This window comes from Myotis daubentonii, chromosome 9, assembly GCF_963259705.1.
Source record: "Myotis daubentonii chromosome 9, mMyoDau2.1, whole genome shotgun sequence".
Lineage (NCBI taxonomy): Eukaryota > Metazoa > Chordata > Mammalia > Chiroptera > Vespertilionidae > Myotis > Myotis daubentonii.
In genome coordinates, this window is record NC_081848.1 from 62,028,198 (window position 1) to 62,052,457 (window position 24,260).

Here is a 24,260-nt window from a genome sequence, read left to right on the forward strand (position 1 = left end):
GAGGCTTGCTTGCTTCAGTGACGGAGGAAACCAACGTTCCCCGCCTGCCGCTGCCCGCATCTGAGCTTGCAGTTTGAAACATTGTTACAAATATAGAATCTAAACAAACTCCAGAAACCTGCTTTCAGCCACCCGGGTTCTCAGAACTGGAGTTGAAACAGTGTTTTGATTATAGAACCCAAACAAACCAGATACCTGCTTTCAGCAGCCGAGGCCTCAGAGCTGGAGCCAAGCCTCAGAGCTAAAGCTGGCCCAGAATAAAAAAGAAAGAAAAGAAAAAAAGGAGCGCTTGGGAGCTTCAGTCACCCACCAGCCTGAAAATGGCCCTCAGCCCCTCACCCAGACTGGCCAGGCACCCCAGTGGAGACCCCCACCCTGAAGGGTATGTGACCAGCTGCAAACAGCCATTATCCCCTCACCGAGGCTGGCCAGGCACCCAAGTGGGACCCCCACCCTGATCCGGAACACCCTTCAGGACAAACCAGCCGGCCCCCACCAGTGCACCAGGCCTCTATCCTATATAGTAAAAGGGTAATATGCCTCCCAGCACCGGGATCAGCGTGACAGGGGCCAGCGCCCAAATCCCCTGATCGCCCTGTGGCTCTGTGTGTTACAGGGGGCGGGGCCACGACCTCTCTATCTGCCCTGTTCTGTTCGTGACAGGAGAAGGTGCCCCAACCCCCTGATCGCCCTGCAGCTCTGTGTGTGACAGGGTGCGGCGCCCCAACCCCCTGATAGGCCCTGCTGTGTGTGTGACAGGGTAGAGCCATAACCTCCCCATCGGCCCTGCCCTGAGTGTGACAGCGGCAGTGCCCCAACCCCCTGATCGGCCCTGCTCTGTGGGTGATAGAGGGCGGCGCCCCAACCCCCCTCCCCCCCACGGGCCCTGCTCTGTGTATGATGGGGTAGAGCCATAACCTCCCCATTGGCTCTGCCCTGAGTGTGACAGGTTGCGGCTCCCCACCCCCTGATCCCCCCTGCTCTGTGTGTGATAGGGGGCGGTGCCCCAACTCCCCTATCTGCCCTACTCTGTGAGTGACAGGGGGGAGCTCCTCAACCCCCTGATCGGCCCTGCTCTGTGCGTGACAGGGTACGGAGCCCCAAGGCCCCTGATGGGCCCTGCTCTGTGAGTGACAGGGGGCAGTGCCCCAACTCCCCTATCGGCCCTGCTCTGTGCGTAACAGGGGGGAGCTCCCCAACCCCCTGATCGACCCTGCTCTGTGCATGACAGGGTACAGAGCCCCAACCCCCTTGATGGGCCCTGCTTTGTGAGTGACAGGGGGCAGCGCCCCAACCCCCTGATTGGCCCTGCCCTGTGTGTGACAAGGGGTGGTGCCGCAACCTCCCCATCAACCCTGCCTTGAGTGTGACAGGGGGCGGTGCCCCAACCCCCCAATCGGCCCTACCCTGAGCTTGACTGAGGGTGGCATCACAACCTCCCGATCTGCCCTGCTCTGTGCATGACAGGAGGCGGCGCCCCAACTCCCCAATCAGCACTGCTCTGAGCCCGACCAGGGGCTGCACCTAGGGATTGGGCCTGCCCTCTGCCACCCGGGAGCAGGCCGAAGCCAGCAGGTCCTTATCTCCCGAGTGATCCCAGACTGCGAGAGGGCACAGGCTGGGCTGAGGGACCCCTCCACCCCCCAGAGTGCACAAATTTTTGTGCACCGGGCTTCAGGGGAGCAATGTACTTGAATGAAAGGACATTTTCAACTGAATAATAATTAGGGTGGGAGTTAAGAACGTACATAATTGTTATGGGGAAGAAGAGGAGGAAATAATAATAATAAAAGACATACTGTCGTTCTGAAATAGCCACATGTAAAGAAAATGGGAAAGGGAAAGGAATGTGTGCAGAGGTTGGTGCATTAGAAAGTATTCCTACACCTAGCTTGTTTGACTCAGTGGATAGAGCGTTTGCCTGTGGACTGAAGGGTCCTGGGTTCAATTCTGGTCAAGGGCACATTCCTGGGTTGCGGGCTCGACCCCCCCAGTGAGGGGTGTGCAGGAGGCAGCCAGTGATTCTCTCTCATCATTGATGTTTTTATCACTCTCCTTTTTCATTCCTCTCTAAAATCAAAATATATTTTTAATAAAAAGTATTCTTAACATTTCATATTTGAGAAGTAGCTTCAGAGGATAAGAATATTCTATAGGGTTGAGAAATCCTGATCATAGAATTGTTTTCCTGTCATGTTACTAATCATCTTAATCTTTTTATCTTCCATCTGTTTGAAAGCATGAGAATGAACTTTTAAAAAAAAATTATGACTCCTGGCTTATTTTGTCTCATATAGTATGCTTTAGGCACATACACACGTGACAGAAATATATCAGAACTAACCTTTCCTGACAGCTCTTAACTTGATGAACTAGTCCCTATAGTGGCTGTTATGCAGAACTTGCCATTTGCAAGGCTTGAGTGGTTTGTTAAATGATGTTCACTCTGAGAAGTATGGACTATCTGTCAACTACTGCCTTTTGGGGGAAGTTACAGGAGAGAAAGAACTTAGTACTCTACATATGTATTTCAAAAACAAATGCCTTGTGCTGATTGCTAAAACACAGATTATATTTGACTTAGTGTCTAAGCTGTGTCTTCAGACTTTGAATATGGAGTCTTAACACAAAGATTCAAATATAACCAGTGATTTTGTAACGTATCTTGAGCAGTTGACAACAACTTACGAGCAAGTTGTAAATGTCCAACAAATAATGTGCTATTGTGATTGTAAAAGACATAAAACAGTCCTTAAAAAAGCAATCCATAGGATTGTAAATATTTTCAGTGATACTAAAGACTTTTATTAATACTTTACTAATAAGAATGTAAACTGCTTTTCGATATAAACAATATGAACTAAATATAATTTACTTATAATTATAAAATGCATTGACTAAATTTTTCCCCAAATAAATTAGCAAATCACAGGTGACCATGGGAATGGAATTTGTTTTCTATAGTAGATACTTTTTGTATAGTTATGTACATGCAGAGTATTAGCCCACTGTAGATGGAGGCAGTGTACAGTATAGGAATAGCAGCAACTCCTTACAGCAACCTTAGTGCAAAATCCCAACTCTGCCACTGTCTAGTAGTGCGATCTTTGTCATATTACTTAACTTTGCCAAGAGTTTTTTTCTTCATTGCTAAGAAAAAAAAATAAAATATCATATGAAATTCTCATGGCTAGATCAGAATTAAAAAGAATTTTTTTAGAAAGGCAACATAGTTCATACAGTTCTTATATATCACCACCAGCAGGGTCTAGGACAACACCTGGTAATTAGACATTAACATTTCTGTAGTAAAGCCTTTGAATGTTGCTTTGATGGGACAGTCCTAAGCCATATAAAGTTAAAAGCACATTTAACCAAATATTTGTTGTATTCAGGAGATAAACAAACCAAGCAATGCAGGGGAACGGAGATAGAATTAAGCTGTAGCTCCATGTACTTCCTATAGTAAAAGGAATAATTAAAACATCTCCTCATTATCATTAAAGAAACTATGGATTCTTTTCATTCCTTGGTTCTAGTGCCATGTATCTTGATTTAACCTGAAATAAAAATCTACAAAATTCACATTTTATCTGATATAGTTCAAAGTGTGTAAGGGGTAGTAATAAGACACAAAAGCGAACATTATAAAACCTATGACTTTAATATACTAAGTAGTAAGGATCAAAATTAATATTTTATTCATGAAGACTATTTAAATAATATTTACAACAGCTTTATGGGAACATATATGTACATTTGAACATCAAAATATTTTCGCAAAGAAAAGTCACATATATGATTAAAATAATATAAGACCAAATACATCCCGGGTCATAATTTTATCACTTCTAACTTCTCCTGATTTTCAAAAAGCAGTAATGACATTTAACTCACTATCGTTTTCTAAAATATCCTAATCAACCTGCTGCAAAATAGCAAAAATGAGCTACCACCATGATGACGTAGGGATTTTAAAAGGTAGCCAATATTTTAGAAACTTAAAACATAACCTTTTCTGTTAAAATTGTTTAGTTGCTTAGAATACCAAAGAACAAGAGTGAAGGAATTTCATGTTCTGCTTGCTGAAGCTATTTGGGTAAAACTAGTTTTAAGATGGTCTTCTTCAAAAACTTTAAGTACGTTTCTGCAAGGGTGCTGGTAAGAAACCCTCTTAAAAGCAGAGCTGTCCATTTAATGTCTGTTGATTTTGAAGTGATTTATCTTAGATTTCCTTTTGAAATGCTTCTTCCAAACTTTCTGACCATGTTTGGTTTTACTTTATGGATGTTTCTTTTATATTCTAGAGAAGAAATAGGAAAATTTATATATATGGTAAAAGCATCATTCAAAAAAAACAGTCACCATTCATTCTACTTTTAGAAATCAATTTCTTCATATTGCAAACTGAAGTTGTAGTGAATTATCCTTAATGACAAATCATTCTTTAACCTAGCTTTTGCTCTTCTCTTTTCTTTGGCAAGCACTGCATATACACATTTAGTATCATCTCCTACTTTTTTTCTCCATAGCATATATTTTTTAATTCATATCTTTTTACACATGAGATACTTGATATCTAATAGATTATTTTGTATTATTAGAAAATAAGCATATTAGAAAACCCAAATATCTATTCTTTGACAGTTATCACAATCATCATTTTGTTGCAGAATTATGACTTCCTGGAGAATTTTTTCAGGAGATCCAGGGGGCAGCACATATCTACACCAACTGCATATACACATTGCTAAGCGATATTAAATATGGCATGATAAACCAAATAAACACAGTAAATTTTACTTTGTTGAGTTTTAAATTTGTATAAAAGGTATTTCCATTGAACTTAAGGTAAACAACCGCCACTGGCTACCATAAGAAGTAAAGATGTACCAATGCAGTTTGGCAAAGCTATTGAGAAATGGAATATTACTGTGATGAAAGAGCAATAGTTTTCATAAAAACACTTGTTATCTCATGAAACCCCCTTAAATTCCAAGTGCTAGGATTTTAAGTTCCTTTAGAGAAGAACCAAACTGGTTCTTCATGTTTGTATCCATCAGAGAACCTAGCACACAGTGCGTGTAAACACATACTTCCTGAACGAAGTCTAGGAACTGGAGTGCTAGGGAAACAGAAGCCTAGACACCAAGGTGGAGAAACGGAGTGGCACTATCTCTTCTAGTTTTACTGAGGCTGTGGTTTTCTTGACATGGACTCCTGTCACCCCCAAATGTAATTGAGAGGATGTATTCATCCCATCAGCATCTTTTTCAACCTGCTAATGGGAGTCACAACATAATTATAACTAGGTACTTGAGCCTGGCTATAACTGCACAAGTGAGTCTGAGGCCAGATTATCAAAAATAAGAGGGTAATGGAATTATTTCAAGTAGATAAAGTTTATCTATAAAATATATTTAATCACAAACTATTAAACAATACCTTTTGCTAATAAGTTCAATTAATTTATTTACTAATTCTTCTACCATGTGAAGCAGTATAGAAAACAAAAGGGATGCAGAATATAGTTTTAGAGATATGGTTCTGAGTTCTGGTTCTACCGTGAAGTATTTGTGCGGTACTAGCTCAGTGTTTTCTATTTTGTGTCTTAAGTTTTCTCATTTACAACATGGAGAGTCATACTTACCATGTAATAAAGGTAATGAGTAGATAAGAGATTCTTATGAAAACACTATAGTACTATACATGTGTTAGGTAAGTATGTTATTAAATACCAAGTAAGAGCTCAGACATACCCACTGCTGGTCCGTTTTCTTGTAAGTGCTTATTGCTTGAATTATCTTGTCGAATACGTTTGGCAAATCCAGAATTTTCTTCAGCAGTTAAAGTATTTGCTGCAGAACTTGAGAGAAAAATTTTTTATTTTAGTGAAGCATGTTTTATGTCTCTAAGTTTTAATACATATTCTACATGCAATAAAGACTAAAGAAAAAGTAAAATACTAGAGTATTAAGTTATAAAATCCCATAAAAGTAATTGGAGGTGCTAAATACATTTTTGGCCCATAGGGAAATTTAGCTGTGTGATTTTAATAATGTTTATTCGAATCAGAGATTTTGAGTGTAGGTGTATGCAACAATTCTGTTAGCAGAACACTTCCAGGGGTCCTGCTGGAATACCAGCAAGCTCTGTTATCCAAAGTGTAGTGACAAGGAGCACACTGCGAGTGAAAAACTAGGCTTCTATTACAAATTTGGAGCAAGAACCCTAAGCTGGGGAATATAAACAAAATTGTTTGGAAACTTTGTTTTTAAATGAAAACCTTGTAATAGACTGAGTCTCTGTGATTATAGCAATTATAGAAACTGAAATGAATGGACCTACTTTCATTTGTTTAATCTTCAAATATTTATATCAATCTCACATTATTAATGGGTTAAATTTCTAACTCAATTTGAATGGACGTATTAAACACCTATCATAGTCTCATGTTACAGGATATACAAATAAGTAAGGCATAGACAACTCCTGTCTTGAAAACTTATGTAACAGATTTATGGTGGGGAGGAGTGGAAATAAGACAAATACATAAAATAAAACAAGGTAGAGTAAAAAACAGTGCCAGAGGCTTCCAAACTACAAGGAGTTATAGGTTCCCGAGTTTACAAGAAAGAAACATAAAATAGTCTGTGGATGAGATGAGTTTGATCTCCAGACCAGAAAAAGAACAATCCAAATCTTTGAGGCCCCTAAGAGAATCCAGCTTTAACAAGGTAAGACTGGGGGTTCAGAATAAACCTATCCCTGCTGGACCCCCAAGCTTACCTTGTTAAAGCTTGATCCTCTCCACACTGATTCAAATAAGCTAATTTTAGGGAATTTCTGCCTAGTAAAGTTATATAGCATTTTACAAGCTGATTACTAACTTGATAGTCAGATTAACAATTGGAGGCTTCTCTTTTATGGCAACAATGTGCTCTTCTGGCAATCCTAATCATGTGGTAAACTGATGTGGCTGTATGTTTATGGAAGAGGCAGAAGATGGGCTCATTATATGCTCATTTAAAGTAGTCCGAAATGGCAATTTAATATGACAGCAAAGAAAAATAGGCATGAGAACACTGAACGCTTGGGAAAGTAACTCAACCTATGTACCTCATTCAGCCTGGAAGAGAGATGATTACAGTGTTCCTAATAGTGACTGCGCCTACTCTGTTCAAGAATGCAAATGTTACCTCCCCAGAATGGTTACAAACAGGTACTAGTGTTATGAAAGTAAGCCAATCAGTTGTAGAAATACTGTTTTCCTAAATGGTGTTAAATAAACTAAGTCAATATAATTCCATAAAAACATATTAAACATCTTTTTCTGATAATATGCGTATCAGTTGTCTAAGGTAAAAATTCTTTTTTGGTCATTTGATGATTTTATTTCTTTAAGTATAAAGATCAATGTCATTGGTTAATTTTGACAAGTGTTTTTCCTTACAATTTATCTTAAAATTGTCTTTTATTATTTTATGGATTCTTCACTTTGGCTAGTTTTAGGACATGTGTATTTTACTTACAGATTTTTACTTGAAAAATTAAGCTTTTGAATAAAACTATCTGAATAAAACTCATATTTGGAATGAAATCAAAGCCTAATAAGTTGCATATTTATTTATGGATAAGTAAAATACACTAAAACATTTAATAAATTTAGATAAAATAGTCCACTGATGAAATGTTTAACATTTATGTTATAAAATTATGTCACATCACTAAATTAAAAAAAACAAAACCCACCTAAAATTGGTATATGATTCCAAATTCAAATTATGGTACAGATTACATTGAGAAGAAAGCTAAAGATTCTTCTAGTTGTGTGCCTGATAAATTTCCACACTATTAATAAAAGTTAGGGACCTGGCCAGCGTGGCTCATTTCGTTGGAACTTCATCTCGTGCACCGAAAGGTGGCATGTTTGACTCCCAGTCAGGGCACATGTATACCCAGGTTGTGGGTTTGAACCCCACCCCGCTATGGGGCACATGTAGGAGGCAACTGATCAGTGTTTCCCTCTCACAAAGTTGTTTCTCTCTCTATTTCCCTCTCCCTCTCTTTAAAAAAATCAAATATCCTTGGGTGAGGATAAAAAGTTAGGATTTAACCGTTTGTTCTCTTACATAGGAAGAATGCTACTGCTTAATAGACATAAAGCATCTCATATTCTTTCAGCTGAGATAATTTCTAGTTGAAATCATTAGACATCTTTCAAAATAATCCAAAAATGTAATGCAAGGTATGAGACCATTTCTGGATGCTGAGAAAGACTGCAAAAAAAACAAAAAACAAAACAAAAAACCAAACCCAAAAAACAAACAAAACAACCAAAGAAACACAAAACAAAACCCAAAAACTCTAATTTAATTTATAAGTAAATTTTTACATATGTATATATTGTATTTATATCCTTGGTAGTCTGATTTAGTTAAAATAGTCTGCTACTGTGATATTAAATAAATTGAAATGATTAAAAATTTAATATTCTCATTTAACTAGTACCTAAAAAATCCAGGTTGGTAGGTTTTTTTAATATTCAGTGCTTTTGGACTATAATATTCTTTTTTCAGAGAGAAAAACTGATACCAAAAAAATAAAATAAATATATACATGGATCCTTTCCCTTTTCACCTTCAAAAATCGTATTAGAATATAAACACACCTAAACATGTACATAAAGCTGCTAAGTGGAAAATACCAGAGTTTATTACTTTCAAGCTCATGTAGATTTAATTGGAGAAAAAAAATAAAAAGAAAGGTAATTATGTACATTTCTACCATTAATCTCTTTTAACCATAGTTAATGGCAGGATCTAATTACTGATACCAGAGGGAATGTAATAAAGCAATTAATAGGCTATGAGAAATCTTACTTTCTTTATGTGTCCTTTAATACTATTTCACAATCTTAGTTGCTCATGTGGAAGCCTGATAACATCTAAAACCACTCCAAATACACATTACATACCTGGACTTTTGATTTTGATAATGACTATGTTTACAGCTTAAAAATATTCTTAGCTATAAACTTTTGCCACATCTTAGTTAACATAACAGAGAATGCTACCAGTGGAGAACAAGAAGTCACCAACATTATTTAATTGAAATAACACAATCAACACAATGAAAATTAGTGATTAGGTGGAAGAAAACACAAATTAGTCACATATGAAGGTGACTGACTCCCATACATGAGCCAGACAAATTGTACAATTCAAATTTGTGCCATAGCAAAATACAAAATTTAAAACGTCACGGATAGGCAGACATTCAGAAAAAAACAATCCATGAGTTTTTATTGCACATATTCCAAAGGCCTGCTGTACTTTGGTTGGAGGGAAAAGGGCACATCCTAAATGAACCTATGAGATGATACCCTATGGGGGACAAATCAACAGGCTTTTTGTAAATCCGTTTACATTAGCCCAGATGAGAGTAGGTCCATAGTGGAAAATGGAAAACTTAAAGGAGGTTTAAGTTTATGATCTTACACTCTTTTCCCCACAACCACATGTCAAAATAAAAGGGAGAGTAAGTCAGACCCATTTTAAAATACAACTCTCTCATCACTGCATTTAATGTTGCAGGATATAAAGATTATATAAAATGGACTTCATGTCATGTAACTCAGTATATTTACAATTTTTTCCTTGCCTTTGATTTTTAACTATTTTACTTCTATGTACATAGGAATATTTTTCTTTATATGTGTGCTGCTTGTGGTTTGCAATGGTTCTTGAATCTGTGAATTATCTTTTGTCAGTTATGGAAAATTATTAGTCAACATACTCTCAAATACTAGTTTCCACCATTCTTTTTCTCATTTCTTTCTGGCACTTAAAATACTGGTGTCCCTTATTTCATTTTCCTTGTGTCCTAAATTTTTCCTTGTGCTCCATTTTTCTTTCAGTTTTCTCTATATTTTCTATCGTTTTATCCTTTTGTACATAGATTGGGCTTTTTTTTCTATCAATCTATCTTCTCGTTCAATCAACTCTCTTCTGCTGTGCCTAATCTGTTAAAATAGTTTATTGAGTTCTTAATTTCAGTAATTATATTTATTCAGTTCTAGAGTATACATTTGATTCATTTTAATAGACTATAGTTCTTTGGAAGATATCATCTATTCTGTTCAACATTTTGTTAATCACAGTTAAAATTTTAAAGTTCCCTATCTGATCATCTCAATATCTGCATCACTACGGATCACTGCCTCTTTAATTTTACTTCTCTTGATTTTCAGTCATTTGGTCCTGGTGTCTCCTGGCATACTTTGTAATTTTTGCTTAAGTATTAAACATGGTGTATGAAAAACCATAATTTTCTTCTGGCAAGCAAGCAGAATAGATCACCTTGATCTGAAAAGGGACTGAGTTGGTGTAAGGTCTGTTTTAGGCTTTCAAGAATGGGTCTATTTCCAGTTTTCCTTACTCTTGGACCACAGACCTTCAGGGATCTCAAATAAAATCCTGGCATCTAACAGCTTTTTCTCCATGATGACTCTGAAACAAGAATTCTCGTGTCCTAGTCCCTTAATAATGTCCAAACTCTGCTTAATATGGTAGTCTCTTAGCAGCTACCTTCAGCTTGGTTTCCTGAACTCTTACTCCACGGAGTTTAGAACTTGGCAAATAAATATCTGGAGGGCAGAATCTACACACTACGATTCTGCATCCCCAGGGAGTGAGATGGCTGATAATCTGCAGGCTCCCATTCTATGCTTGGCCTCCACATAATGCCACACATTGTTAAGTGCTAAAAGGAAAGGAGGCAGAGAGGGTCAGGCTCTCTACAGCTTATTTTCCTTTTCTCTGGGATCTGAAACACTCAAATCCTGGCTGCCTTGGTTATTCTTCACTGCCAGTCAAGCAGCTACTAGTTGTATTTTATCAACTTTCATAATGTTTTTTTATGGGTAGCTTGGAACATTACAAGCTACAGTGCCATAGCCAGAAACAGAAGTCTCTACTCACTACATTTCAGTTATATATTAAAACCCATTAAAATAATGTAATTTTAGAACATAATAAGTTCAGTAATGTCTAAAAGGAATAATACAAAATGAATAAAAATTGCACCAAAAGTTAAAATTAAATGACATTTTTGAAGGCCAGATACTTTAAATTTATTTTTAATAATGTGAAACATGGAATACTTTATGCAAATGTCAAGTGAAATACTTGGCTTTATCAAGATCTCCCTTTGATAATATAAATCCAGTGTCACATTCAGAGCAATTTATTATGTGTATGCTTAAATATGAATTAACAGTTTAATTATAAGAAATAAAAAAGAACTGCAGGAAACAAAGGATAAAGTTGATCTTATGTAAATATGAAGTCTGAGCCAGCTCCTGTTTAATCGTACCTTGTTAATTTCCGTTTCCTTTTGGCAGCAGCAGTCATCGCCATGTAGGATGGTACTATGCTTTGTACAGGCAGAGGATGTTTCGCTGAGAATGAGGGAGGGGCAAGCCTGTATATCAACAAAAAATAAAAAGCAATTTTGATTTGTACTATGGAGTAGGGCCATCCACTTATGTAACTGGAATACCATTTCATATTAATATATAGAGCAGTGGTTCTCAACCTTCCTAATGCCGCGACCATTTAATGTAGTTCCTCATGTTGTGGTGACCCCCAATCATAAAATTATTTTCATTGCTACTTCATAACTGTAATTTTGCTACTGTTATGAATCGTAATGTAAATATCTGATATGCAGGATGTATTTTCATTGTTACAAATTGAACATAATTAAAGCATAGTGATTAATCACAAAAATAATATGTAATTATGTATGTGTTTTCCGATGGTCTTAGGCCACCCCTGTGAAAGGGTCGTTTGACCCCCAAAGGGGTCACAACCCATAGGTTGAGAACCGCTGATATAGAGGAAAGCATTATACTATAAAATTTCCCTTGCTTACTCTGGGATTTTCTTTTCTCACTTTTACACCATAGACAGAGATTTCTGCATTCTGAACAGCAGAGAAAGGTGAAGGTGCATTCTTCCCCTATTTACTAGATTAGTTGTGATAATAACAGATGAAATGAGAAGGATATGTCTGCTTGGCTGACATGTAGTCAACCATACCTTAGACGTAAGACTATTTCAAAATACACTGAGGTTTGCTAAAGATCAATAGAAATTTCCTGTATTGAAGATATTGGTGAATAATAACCAGCATAGTAATCTTCATGATTTCGGCATGAAGAACAAACTGCATATATATGTTAAGGTCTCTTCAAGCCTAAAGAGGGTCAATCAATTTAAGATAGCAAATTTAAAACTGATATATGAAATACACTTCAAATATAGCTAAAGGGGAAGAAAAAGCTAATAGTTTAAAGGCTACCAAAAAAAAGGACAAAAGTTGACAAGTACTCTTTTTCTATACCTTTGTACAATGTTATTGTTTGATACCGACTGTTGCTCAGGTAATTTGCTGTTCAATCTCCCGGTGTCTTCACATATAGTAAACATGGAGTCCAAATCCTCCTGTCTATATTCTTTTCTCCTGATAACAGGTAGATCTACTTCAGATGACATTTTCAGAGAATTCTCACTGTATATATTTGAGCCGGTGGCCTGAACACTCGTAGTACAAGACGATGGCTTTAATAAGGTCACTGTAGATGGATTTTGCAAAGGTTTTCTGCAGTCTTCTGGGGTATACACAATAGGCTTAAGTTCTTTGCTGAAAGAATCATTGAGCTGTATATTTTCAGACAGTGCAGACTTCTGGGTAGGTTCTGTTTTCGAGGGAGAAGACATTAGTTTTCTTCGAGTTCTTTTTTGTGAAGGAATGTTAAGCAGATTAGATTCACTTGAAGATGTGCCTGTTCAACAAAATTAAAAAGAATCTCAATAATGTTGCCTAAATAGTTTTTTAAATTAAATTTATTAGGGTGACACTGATTAATAAGATTATATAGGTTTCAAGTGTACGTTTTTATGACATATCATCTGTATATTGCATTGTGTAAAGTTTTCCAATAATCATATTAGTTAAAAAAATAAAACCAAGACCTAGCTGGGTGGCTCAGATGGTTGGAGTATTGTCCCATATACCAAAAGGTTACAGGTTCGATTCCCAGTCAGGTCATGTACAGAGGCAACTAATAGATAATTCTCTCTCTCTCTCTCTCTCTCTCTCTCTCTAATCAATAGACATTCCCTGTGAGGATTAAAAACGAAACAAAACACCGATAATAAAGCACATTTTCTGCCAAATTATAAAAATTTGAAAGAAAATAAGTTGGAAAGGAAAAAAAAATCAGTTATTGCTAATAACTTTATAAAGAGATTCTATTACAGTCAATAAATAACATATGGCTAATATAAATATTATTTCATAGATATAGCTATCTTGAAATACTGAATAATCATGAAAACAAATTTGCAACTAATTTTAATAAAATTCACAAGCAATATCCAGCTTTCAAGTGTGATTAAGGTTTAAGACAACAATAAAGCACGCAACATTTTTAGGCATTGCATATTATAACTTGTTCTATGTAAAATATCACCAGTTTATTACTAATTGAGTGAATGTCTAGTCTAAAGTAAAGACGAGAAGGGCAATAACCAATGATACCAAGGTGAATGAAAGAATTGTATCTGTAACTATACCACATGGTAATTAATTAAGCATTCTGGTGGCTTATTTCCTGTATCATAATAATTTACAGGCTTGCAAAAATTAGATTAATACCAAAGATAAATAAGCCTAATTTGAAGAATTCAGAGTACTCTTATTTGACCTCTATCCCTCTGTAAAAGCAAGCCTTCCAAATGCCAGGAAGTAACAAGTTTAATAAACTTTTCTAGGCCCTAATCCTACAACTTCTGTAGCTTTTCAAAATGATTTCCCTAACTACCTCTCCAGTATGTGTTACCTTCTGTTTCCTCCATCCAGTACATATATTCCCCAGGGATATATGTACTTGATCCTCTAGTTTTCTTATTCTATACTCCCTTATTTCCAATTACCCCCTGCCACTACCTTCTCAGTCACCTGGGTCTCAAATAACAAGATTTTTTTTTAACCTTTTTCCTTGCATTTTCCAGCCTCCACCAATCCCACCTCTCTTACACTTAAATATAATTCTGACCCCGTGATTCTTCTAATTAAGCACTTATAGTAATATTTAAACAGAAATATCATATACAGAGAATTTTAGTAGGAGAATTCTTGTTTATTGGTCCAAAATTAAGAGACAAATTGTTTTGTTTGAACTCAGCTGTAAAGTCCCACCATACTAGACATGCTTTAATATTTAAGTACATAAACATCTCTCAAGCACCTTTTTTTAAATGTATAGAGTAATAACATGGTTACATACATAATAAATTGATCAGCTGCAGTGTGCTTATATATTGTATTTCTTTTTTTTTTTTTAAATATATTTTATTGATTTTTTACAGAGAGGAAGGGAGAGAGATAGAGAGTTAGAAACATCGATGAGAGAGAAACATCGATCAGCCGCCTCCTGCACATCTCCTACTGGGGATGTGCCCGCAACCCAGGTACATGCCCTTGACCGGAATCGAACCTGGGACCTTTCAGTCTGCAGGCCGACGCTCTATCCACTGAGCCAAACCGGTTTCGGCTATATATTGTATTTCTTAACTATTTTTTCTGCTCTGCTTATTTCATTCTGGTGAACTTCATGGTGCCACATGAAGTAACTTTGCAGTGTATTGTCCAGGGAAGAAACTATAACGTGCACTTCTGCCCATGTTTTCAAATCATGCAGTAAAATTCTCAATTGATGTTATATTTGTTTTATTATATAATATTAACACTGAAAACTGAATGAAATTAGTGTGATATAGTATTTCAATAAAGCAATTCAAACTTCCAATGAAGTTAGAAAATATACTTATAGCAATCACCAACAGTACATGCATTATTCTTTTTAAGTTAGTTGACAATAGGCTCTGTTATGGCTAGGTTGACAATTATCCTCTAGGAAATACAATTTAAAAACAGGAAGAAAAATATGATCCCTGTTCTACTAAGAAATTTTACTTTTCTGAGAACTAGATAAATGAGATCCAGATCTTAAAATAATTTTCCACTACCTTTAACATGACATTTGTCAAATTTTCCATTACCAGATATTTTTATACTAATGCTGCAGTATAAAGACAGTTACTTTTCTCCACTGTGCTGCTACCACCAATTTGGTGGCTATTAATAGCTGGAAGATTAACTTCTTTTCCCATGAGAGGCAGCAGGGGTATATAGAGGATAGAAAACTATAGTGAGGATAGAGAACTGAATTGGGAGTCAGGAGACTTGGATTCTATTTCTGGCTTTACCAACAACTCACTGAGTGACCTTGGGCAACTCACTTAAGCAGTGTGGGCATTAATACCCCCCTAAAAAAAGGAGACACTACCTTTTTACATACAGAGAATTTTCTAGGATTAGTAAATATCTATAAAATACTTAGGGTTCAAAGAAAGGCTCTAGAAATATAAACATATTTCAACTGTTAGAATTACTACTTCACAGGGAAAGTCGTCACTGACTTTCCAGTATTCTTCAATAGCTAAAACTCACAGTTAAAAATTATTTAAAACAATGTCTCACTTTGAGTTCATCGGATATCCAGTTTATCAAGGCTGATGATAAATTGTACTATAAACCAAAGGTACTGTTAAAGCAGGCACATTTGCTATTTAACATAGAACACAATGAAACATGAAATCCCAAGGGATGAGGATCACCAGAGTCACTATTTGCTTCCATATATCTAGAGAGGGAGAATCTATGGAGTGGCGCTGGGCACGTTTCCATGACGGTGGACCATTCTTTCCTATAGCTTGTAAAGAGCGTGAACATGGGGGGTCTGCCATGGGACACTGAAGAATTATCTACTTGTTCTCTGGGATAATGTAAATGTACACCCAATATCAAATTTTGTTATCATCAGACTGAGTAGTAATTGTCAGTGAGAGCAATAGTAATGCTATAATGATATATCTTTAGCTATAATTCTGCTTTCCTGGCAGGAGATAACTTGAAGGAGAAACATGGAGATGGGTAGTTAATGTGGATTCAAATACCACTGTTTTACTGGACCTGGAAGAAAAAAATGCTACAGACATACAACATGTATAAAATACAAATCCACACAGTTTCTTAATTTTTATCTTCTTAGATATTTAATACAAATAAAATAACAAGGTAGGCTGACTGTTGCTAAGAAAGATTCAGGAGATAACCAGAGTCCAAACAAGATTTAAATTCAAACTGAACAGTAAATCCACTGTGACTCCACTTATCCATGAAAATGAAAAGAACACAATCAACAACTGATATTTCACTTTGAATATAATTTATAAAGTGTAATAAATCATTATTCTCCTCTAGCTAGTTAGTTAGGTAATGGAGCACTTTAAGTGGGTATAGCAAGCTGGAGAGCGCTGGGCACTATACAGCGCTTTAATAAACTGCGAGAACCATCTAATATGCTAGCTCAAAGTCTATAAAAGAGATTTGCTGTATTTTTCCATAGAGGATATACAGTAACTTTCCAGAAGAGCAGGCGTGGGGCAGTTGTAGTTTCCCTTGATGCAGCTTGGGAAAATACTATCTAACAAGATTCTGTAATTCTTGTGTCTGTAACGTCGAAACGATAAAGGAGGAACCTGGAAGCTGATTATAATGCCTTTAAATGCGAAAAGAAATCACGCAGTTACAACTTTCAGGACAAGGGAGTCCAAGAGATGACTCTTTTGTTCTCAAAGTGCAAAATGACTTTGTTGAGCTGCAGGGAAAGAGAGAAGGCTGGTGTGACTGAGGTGCGGTGAGTTCAAGGGAGAGGAGGAAGGAGAGGCAGCCATGCAGTGTTAGGGTTTATGGACAAGATGAGTGCTTGGATTTATCCCAAATGCAAAGGGTTATTTGTGGAAGGTTTTAAGGATGAATATGATTGATCTGATTTATGTTTTTAAAAAGATTGCTCTGCTTATTGTGTGGGGAACAGACTATGAATGGGCAAGAGAGAAAACAGGGGAATCAGTAACAAGGCTATTGCTATAGCTCTGGCAAGTACTAATGAGAGCTTGGGCTAGTGAGGCGGCAGTAGTAATGAAGAGAGGTGGGAAGGGTGCTTTAATAAAAAACTATATAAAGTAAATCCAGAACATATCCAATGACATACACATATGTGAGTAGTGGCTAACGATCAGGAACAAAGAAGAAAATTCACACAAAGGAGTAGTGTGTATTAATTTTACACAACATAAACAACAGAAATTGACCACGTTCCGTGAAACCATGAGCCATTCCCACGTGCATAATTACAAAGAAGTTCTAAAGGTCCTAAATATCATTTCCTTAAAATTGGCATTCTCATTACTGAAATCCGTTCCCCACCCCAACTCAATAGGTTTGAGGTCCTGTCCTCTATTGAGAAGCTCTGATTTAAGTAAAGACGGTGTCTTGGAATCTGCCTTCTTCCCTCTAGTTTAGATGCTCATGGACTTGAGGCAATAGATACCCTTTGGGGCTTGAGGATATGATTTCTTATTTGGGTGTGTTTACCATAATAGGACAGGGAAAAGGTAAGTAGAGTATGGGTAGTAGAAAATGGTCCCAGAATAAGGGTGGCAGATAAAAGAAAAGGTAATGAAAATGGACTTTAGCTCCTAGGAAGTTGTGAGGGGAAGTGTGAGGGGAAGATTTAAGTTAATACATTCTCTGCAAATTCATCTCTAGACATCTTCAAACAACTGAAACAGATTATCTCTCATTCCAGACACAGATGTACTATGACTTCATATATAGGAACTGATTGCTCCACTCCTAAAACCTTGTAATTATTTCATTCAATTCCTTAAAAAGGAATCAACACATTTTAATGTATATACAGTGAAGCCTGAAAATGAAAAATGTGGTTCTGTAATGATAAAATACTATTTGATTTACATAGTATTAGAACCTTTTCTTTTTTATAGGGGAGGATGATATGCACTGAATACCTGAAGAATTTCTCACTAGAAGAACTAGCATTTGGTTGGCTTCATCTTATTTGTTTTGCTTTAGAAACAAAAGGGATATTAAGGTAAACTATGAAAAAGACAACCAATTTTAGCCAAGATAATAACCTGAGTAGAGGCATTTGGCTCCCCTTCCAGATTCCCTTTAAAATGACCATATAGTAGATATAGGAGAAAGCCTGCCCTTATGTTGGCAATAAGAGAAGAGTATCATTTGCATATCCAACAACTTTACAAAGGACTAGACTGCAGGGGTCCTCAAACTAGGCCTGCAGGCCACATGCAGCCCACCCGAAAACATTTATCTGGCCCTCCGGGTGTTTTTGCTGCCGCTGTGTGCATAGGAATTTATTCATAGTTTTTTTGTAAACTATAGTCTGGCCCTCCAATGGTCGGAGGGACAGTGAACTGGCCCCCTATTTAAAAAGTTTGAGGACCCCTGGACTAGAGGCTCGATGCACGAATTCGTGCACGGGTGGGGTCCCTCGCAGTGCCTGTGGGGATCGGGCTGAAATCTGCAGTCCAACGCAGCCTGCCACTCCTGCCTGCTGCTCCCGCTCATCCCAGCCCTGCTGTGCCTGCTGCGGGCTCGCACCCAGTCAGTCCCCATAGGGAGAGCCCTGCATCTGGCACCTGTCCTGACGTGGAGGGATGGGCCGGGATGCAATTGGCCTTCTGGGCAGGCAATAGGATGCTCTTGCTGGCCTGGGTTCTGGATACATCCCGCTGATGTTGGCGCTGGTTGTCAGGAACCATCTGGCAGCCACTTTTATATTGTTTCTTCTTTGCAGAATGTCTAGGGAGGGGAAGTGGCTGCAGTGCCCAAGGCCGACTTCCAGGAGGTCAGCAGTGCTGTCGGGATCATGCCAGTGGCACTGGTCCATCAGTGCCTGGCCCGTTCTCTGGAGATTGGAACTGAAGGACTACTGAGGGAGGGAGTGGCTGCTGCCGGGCTGGTGGGCCACTGGGACAAACGGGTTGGTCAGCTGAACAGTGCTCCTGCTGTGGGAGTGCACTGACTACTAGGGGGAAGCTCCCATGTTGAGCGTCTGGCCCCTGGTGGTCAGTGTGTATCATAGTGACCGGTCATTCGGTTGCTTAGGCTTTTATATATGTAGATATTGTGTACCTAGAACTGGAAAAAGAAATGTGTGGAGAATAACTTACAGTATTTCCCCATTTCATCCTTTAAGTGGGACCCCTGGGAGTTAAGTAAAAGACACCTGCAGAATGTTACTAAAGTCCCTTAAATTAGGAACAGGGATGGGGAGTAGGTGCAGTAAGGGAGAAAGGGGAAGACAAAGCTATGGGATACAGCAAAACGTCAATATCTGAATATTAGCAGCAGCACAAAGAGGCCAGAGATTCAGTCCCACCCCAGCTGTCTCAGTGTTGAAAGGAACACTGAACAGAAAGTGCCCAATACTGTGTGCCTTGTTCCTAGCATTGGTGGCCACACCACACACAGATAAAAACCTTTTGGACAAAGAGCTAATTTCTAGCTGGGACTACTTGTGGCTATAGTTCCTTTTCTACTTTCCCTGGACTGTTAGATCCATGAAAAGAAAAACATTTCCCCCTATTTCTGAACCTTAATCTTGACTTGATTATCAACAAGTAATAGGCAAAAGTATACTTATAAGCAGCACAGAGTAAACTCACTGGATCAATTAAAGGATAACATAAGAGAATGACAGAGCTGGTATAGAGACTCAGGCTAGAATTTCTAATAATCCAGATGCCACATTCTTCACCACTACACAATGTCAAGTCCCTACCATAGAGAAATTAAATCAATTTTAAGACAATGGTTAAATAAAACATGGAGCATTCACAATTACACTGTTATTTCAAGCCATATTTTATAGATTATTGATGATATAGGGAAATGTTCATTAAATGAAGTAGTATACAAATTTAATATCCAGCATGATGCCAATTTTGAAAAAATAAAAAAGGCACCAAAAACAAATCAAAGCATACACATACAGACCCTGCAAGCCAAAAAAACCCCAAAAACAAAAAAAAACCGGAGAGCGCAGGGAGTGGGGGAGGGTGGCGAGCAGTAGTCACAGAAAACAGAGCAGAAGTAAATATGGCAAAGCATTAAAATATAAGCATAGGTTATGGCTGAAAAAAGTCTGAGTAATTTAATATTCTTTTTTTAAAAAAAACATTTTAATATCTGGGGTGAGAGGAAGGAAGCCCCTGGCTTTTTAAAGCCACAGAAAATTCCTAGGAATTGAAGGTATAAGGTTGTTATGAAAGCACAGGGTGGAGCTAAATTTGAAGAATTGGTTGAAAGTCTATACAAGAAAGTAGTTGGGTTCCCCTGACCACATTAGCATCACCTATACTTCCAAGTGACTACTCTTTCGTCACCCTTTTAAAAGACATAAGGTTTTACCTTCTGGAAAGGTTGCCTTGTGGCCAACACACATTGCTGACACTAGGGGGATTAAGTAATTTCTCAGTAATGAATGTATATAGATTTTTCTCCTACTTCTCTAAAATACCAGTAACTGTGCTTACATATCCCCTAAATGGGAAATCAAAGGGTTCTTTTTATATAAACCATAACAATAAAAAAGACTGGCATTGTTAGGTTTCCCCTAAACTGACTATTTTTTTGGAGCTATATATACTAAACACAATCAGAGTCGCTAGATATTTGACAGGATTTCTTTCTATGTGATAATCAGAACTTCTAATTACACATAGGAAAAAAATAAAAGGAAACAAAGGTTCTTAAAAATTTTAAATATGAAGGGAAAAAATAAAAAATAAAGGTTTTAAGATAAAGTTGAGGACTCATCTCCCAGAAAGAACAAGAGATACCAGAAGACAAAAAATAGAAATAGAGGATGAATCCAGGAGATCCAACATCATATTAATAAGTGTTCCAAAGAATAGAAAGAGAAAAAAGTATGTATGTATGCATTTGTATGTAAGTATGTATATGTGCATAAATACATATATGAAAATTTCTCGGAGTAAAAAGATAAAGGTTTCCAGAGAGAAAGGCCCACAGATTTTAGTTTATTCTAATGAATTAAAAAAGACCAACACCAAGGCATATCGTTGTGACATTTCAGAATACTAAGGATAAAGGAAAGATCCCCAAGTCTTCCTGGGAGAAAAAGTCACATGCATATTCACTCTTATATGATGAATAAAAACAGCATAACAGTTAAGAGCAACACTTGAATCTAGAACAGGGGTGGGCAAACTTTTGGACCGGAGGGCCGGAACAAAAGCATGGATGGAGTGTTTGTGTGAACTAATATAAATTCAAAGTAAACATCATTACATAAAAGGGTACGGTCTTTTTTTTTTTTTTTTAGTTTTATTCATTTCAAATGGGCCGGATCCGGCCCGCAGGCCGTAGTTTGCCCACGGCTGATCTAGAAGTTAATGAAGCAATGTGTTCCCAGTACTTAGAAAGCAAACACTACATACAGAAACCTTAAAGCTGCACAGGAAAGAGACTTTTAACACTTTGTAGCTCAATAGGGAACAATATTCACTTGAATACACTCTAGAGATTTACTTAAAATAAGGTAAAAAACATTTTGGCAAGATGGGGTAAGAGAGGAAATGTATATGTAATATAATAAATCTTTTCCAAAGTAAAAAATAAGTAGATGTATAAAATTGGGAAAAGACAAACAGAATTAGTAGTATAAATCTGAAACCCAGAAATTAAGAGAAAAAATTAGAAGAAACAGCTAAAAGGAGATTCAGAATTGGGAATTCTATATAATAAAAGCATAGTATGCAAATTGTCCCCTCCACCAGGAGTTCGGCCAGGGGGCGAGGCTGGTCAGGGGAAGGGAGGGAGGCCCCGGCTGGCAGCAGCAAGGGTCCATACCAGTGTACATTTTGTGCACTGGGCCTCTAGTGAGTAATAATAGGTCAAGGAATACTTCCATAATTACAGTATTGCTAGCTTTCTAAATTATGTATAGGCATTACTTTCTTAAAAAAATATAAACTAAGTTTTTAAAGGAGGTAGAGGTGGAGAGAGAAAAGAGGGGATAAGACAGAGGGTGAGGAGAATCTGAGTTGGAGAACCAAGATGGCGGCATAGGTTAACGCCGGAGTTTGCTGCTTTGAACAACTACTTCAAAAGTGAAACTAAAAGACGGAACGGACATCACGCAGAACCACAGGAACGCTGGCTGAGTGGAAGTCCTACAACTAGGAGGAAAGAGAAACGCATACGGTCACTTAGAGGAGGCGCAGTGCTGAAGTCAAATTCTGAGGTGCGGAGTGCGCTGAGCGGGCTGGCGGCGGAGGGCGCGGTTGGCGTTTTCAATCGGGAGGGAGTCGCAGACTCTGAGCTCCAGATACAGGCGAGTCTTTGGGGACCCAGACTCAAACGGGAGAAGCGGGACTGTCTGGCTTCGGTCAGAGCGAGTGCAGCTTTCTCTCCGAGCTTTGCAGCAGGGTGCTGGGACTCAGAGAGGCAGAGCCCCTGGGGACAGGACTGAAAGCCGCCATAACTGCTCTCTCCGGCCCACCCTGTTGATCCTGTTCGACCCGCCCCGCCCAAGCCCTGCACAGAGGCATTTGCCGGATAGCCTCAGGCAAAGGCTAGATTAGCACCTCCCTAGAGGACAGAAGTTCTCTCACTGCTGACACAGCTGATTCTCATAGCCACTTGACCTGGAGGTCAAACCCTCCCTGGTATTAGCTACAACAATCAAGGTTTAACTATAAGACTGCGAACAAAGACCACTAGGGGGTGCACCAAGGAAGCATAACAAAATGCGGAGACAAAGAAACAGGACAAAATTGTCAATGGAAGATATAGAGTTCAGAACCACACTTTTAAGGTCTCTCAAGAACTGTTTAGAAGCCGCCGATAAACTTAATGAGATCTACAAGAAAACTAATGAGACTCTCGATGTTATGTTGGGGAACCAACTAGACATTAAGCATACACGGACTGAAATAACGAATATTATACAGACGCCCGACAGCAGACCAGAGGAGCGCAAGAATCAAGTCAATGATTTGAAATGCGAGGAAGCAAAAAACACCCAACCGGAAAAGCAAAATGAAAAAAGAATCCAAAAATGTGAAGATAGTGTAAGGAGCCTCTGGGACAGCTTCAAGCGTACCAACATCAGAATTATAGGGGTGCCAGAAGATGAGAGAGAGCAAGATATTGAAAACCTATTTGAAGAAATAATGACAGAAAACTTCCCCCACCTGGTGAAAGAAATGGACTTACAGGTCCAAGAAGCGCGGAGAACCCCAAACAAAAGGAATCCAAAGAGGACCACACCAAGACACATCATAATTAAAATGCCAAGAGCAAAAGATAAAGAGAGAATCTTAAAAACAGCAAGAGAAAGAAACTCAGTTACCTACAAGGGAATACCCATACGACTGTCAGCTGATTTCTCAACAGAAACTTTGCAGGCCAGAAGGGAATGGCAAGAAATATTCAAAGTGATGAATACCAAGAGCCTACAACCAAGATTACTTTATCCAGCAAAGCTATCATTCAGAATTGAAGGTCAGATAAAGAGCTTCACAGATAAGGAAAAGCTAAAGGAGTTCATCACCACCAAACCAGGATTATATGAAATGCTGAAAGGTATCCTTTTTGAAGAGGGAGAGGAAGAAAAAGGTAAAGATACAAATTATGAACAACAAATATGCATCTATCAATAAGTGAATCTAAGAATCAAGTGAATAAATAATCTGATGAACAGAATGAACTGGTGATTATAATAGAATCAGGGACATAGAAAGGGAATGGACTATTCTTGGGGGGGAAAGGGGTGTGGGAGATGCGGGAAGAGACTGGACAAAAATCGTGCACCTATGGATGAGGACAGTGGGTGGGGAGTGAGGGCGGAGGGTGGGGCGGGAACTGGGAGGATGGGAGATATGGGGGGGGGGAAGAGGAACAAATGTAATAATCTGAACAATAAAGATTTAATTAAAAAAATAAATAAATAAAAGAAAAGAAAAAAAAAAGACAGAGGGTGAGGAAGAAAGACAGATATTTACATACATGATAAAAAATTAATCAAATGTTGGGATTATACAGAAAAAAACCACACACACAAAAAAAAACCCAGACCAAAATAGATTTCTTGTTTATTCTGGGATAGCTAGATAAACTAGCCGAAATTATAGTTTTACATTCAAAAGTCTAACTGAAACATGCAAGCAAGTAACACAAAATGAAATAGGCAAGCCAACAGAAGAGCTAAG

At 38.0% G+C, this 24,260-nt stretch overlaps 1 protein-coding gene across 2 annotated transcripts in view; it reads right to left on the reverse strand.

The window, feature by feature from the left end:
* Positions 1–3,641: 3,641 nt before the first annotated feature.
* Positions 3,642–24,260, reverse strand: part of KIF18A (kinesin family member 18A) — an 81,161-nt gene continuing 60,542 nt past the window's right edge. For both annotated transcript variants that reach the window (XM_059709177.1, XM_059709178.1), the window contains exons 15-18: positions 12,409–12,850; positions 11,377–11,484; positions 5,760–5,866; positions 3,642–4,303 (exon numbers count right to left, since the gene is read on the reverse strand). In XM_059709177.1, coding sequence (XP_059565160.1) covers positions 4,221–4,303; positions 5,760–5,866; positions 11,377–11,484; positions 12,409–12,850 — 740 coding nt within the window. In that variant the 3' untranslated portion in view covers positions 3,642–4,220. The remainder of the gene's footprint in view (positions 4,304–5,759; positions 5,867–11,376; positions 11,485–12,408; positions 12,851–24,260) is intronic.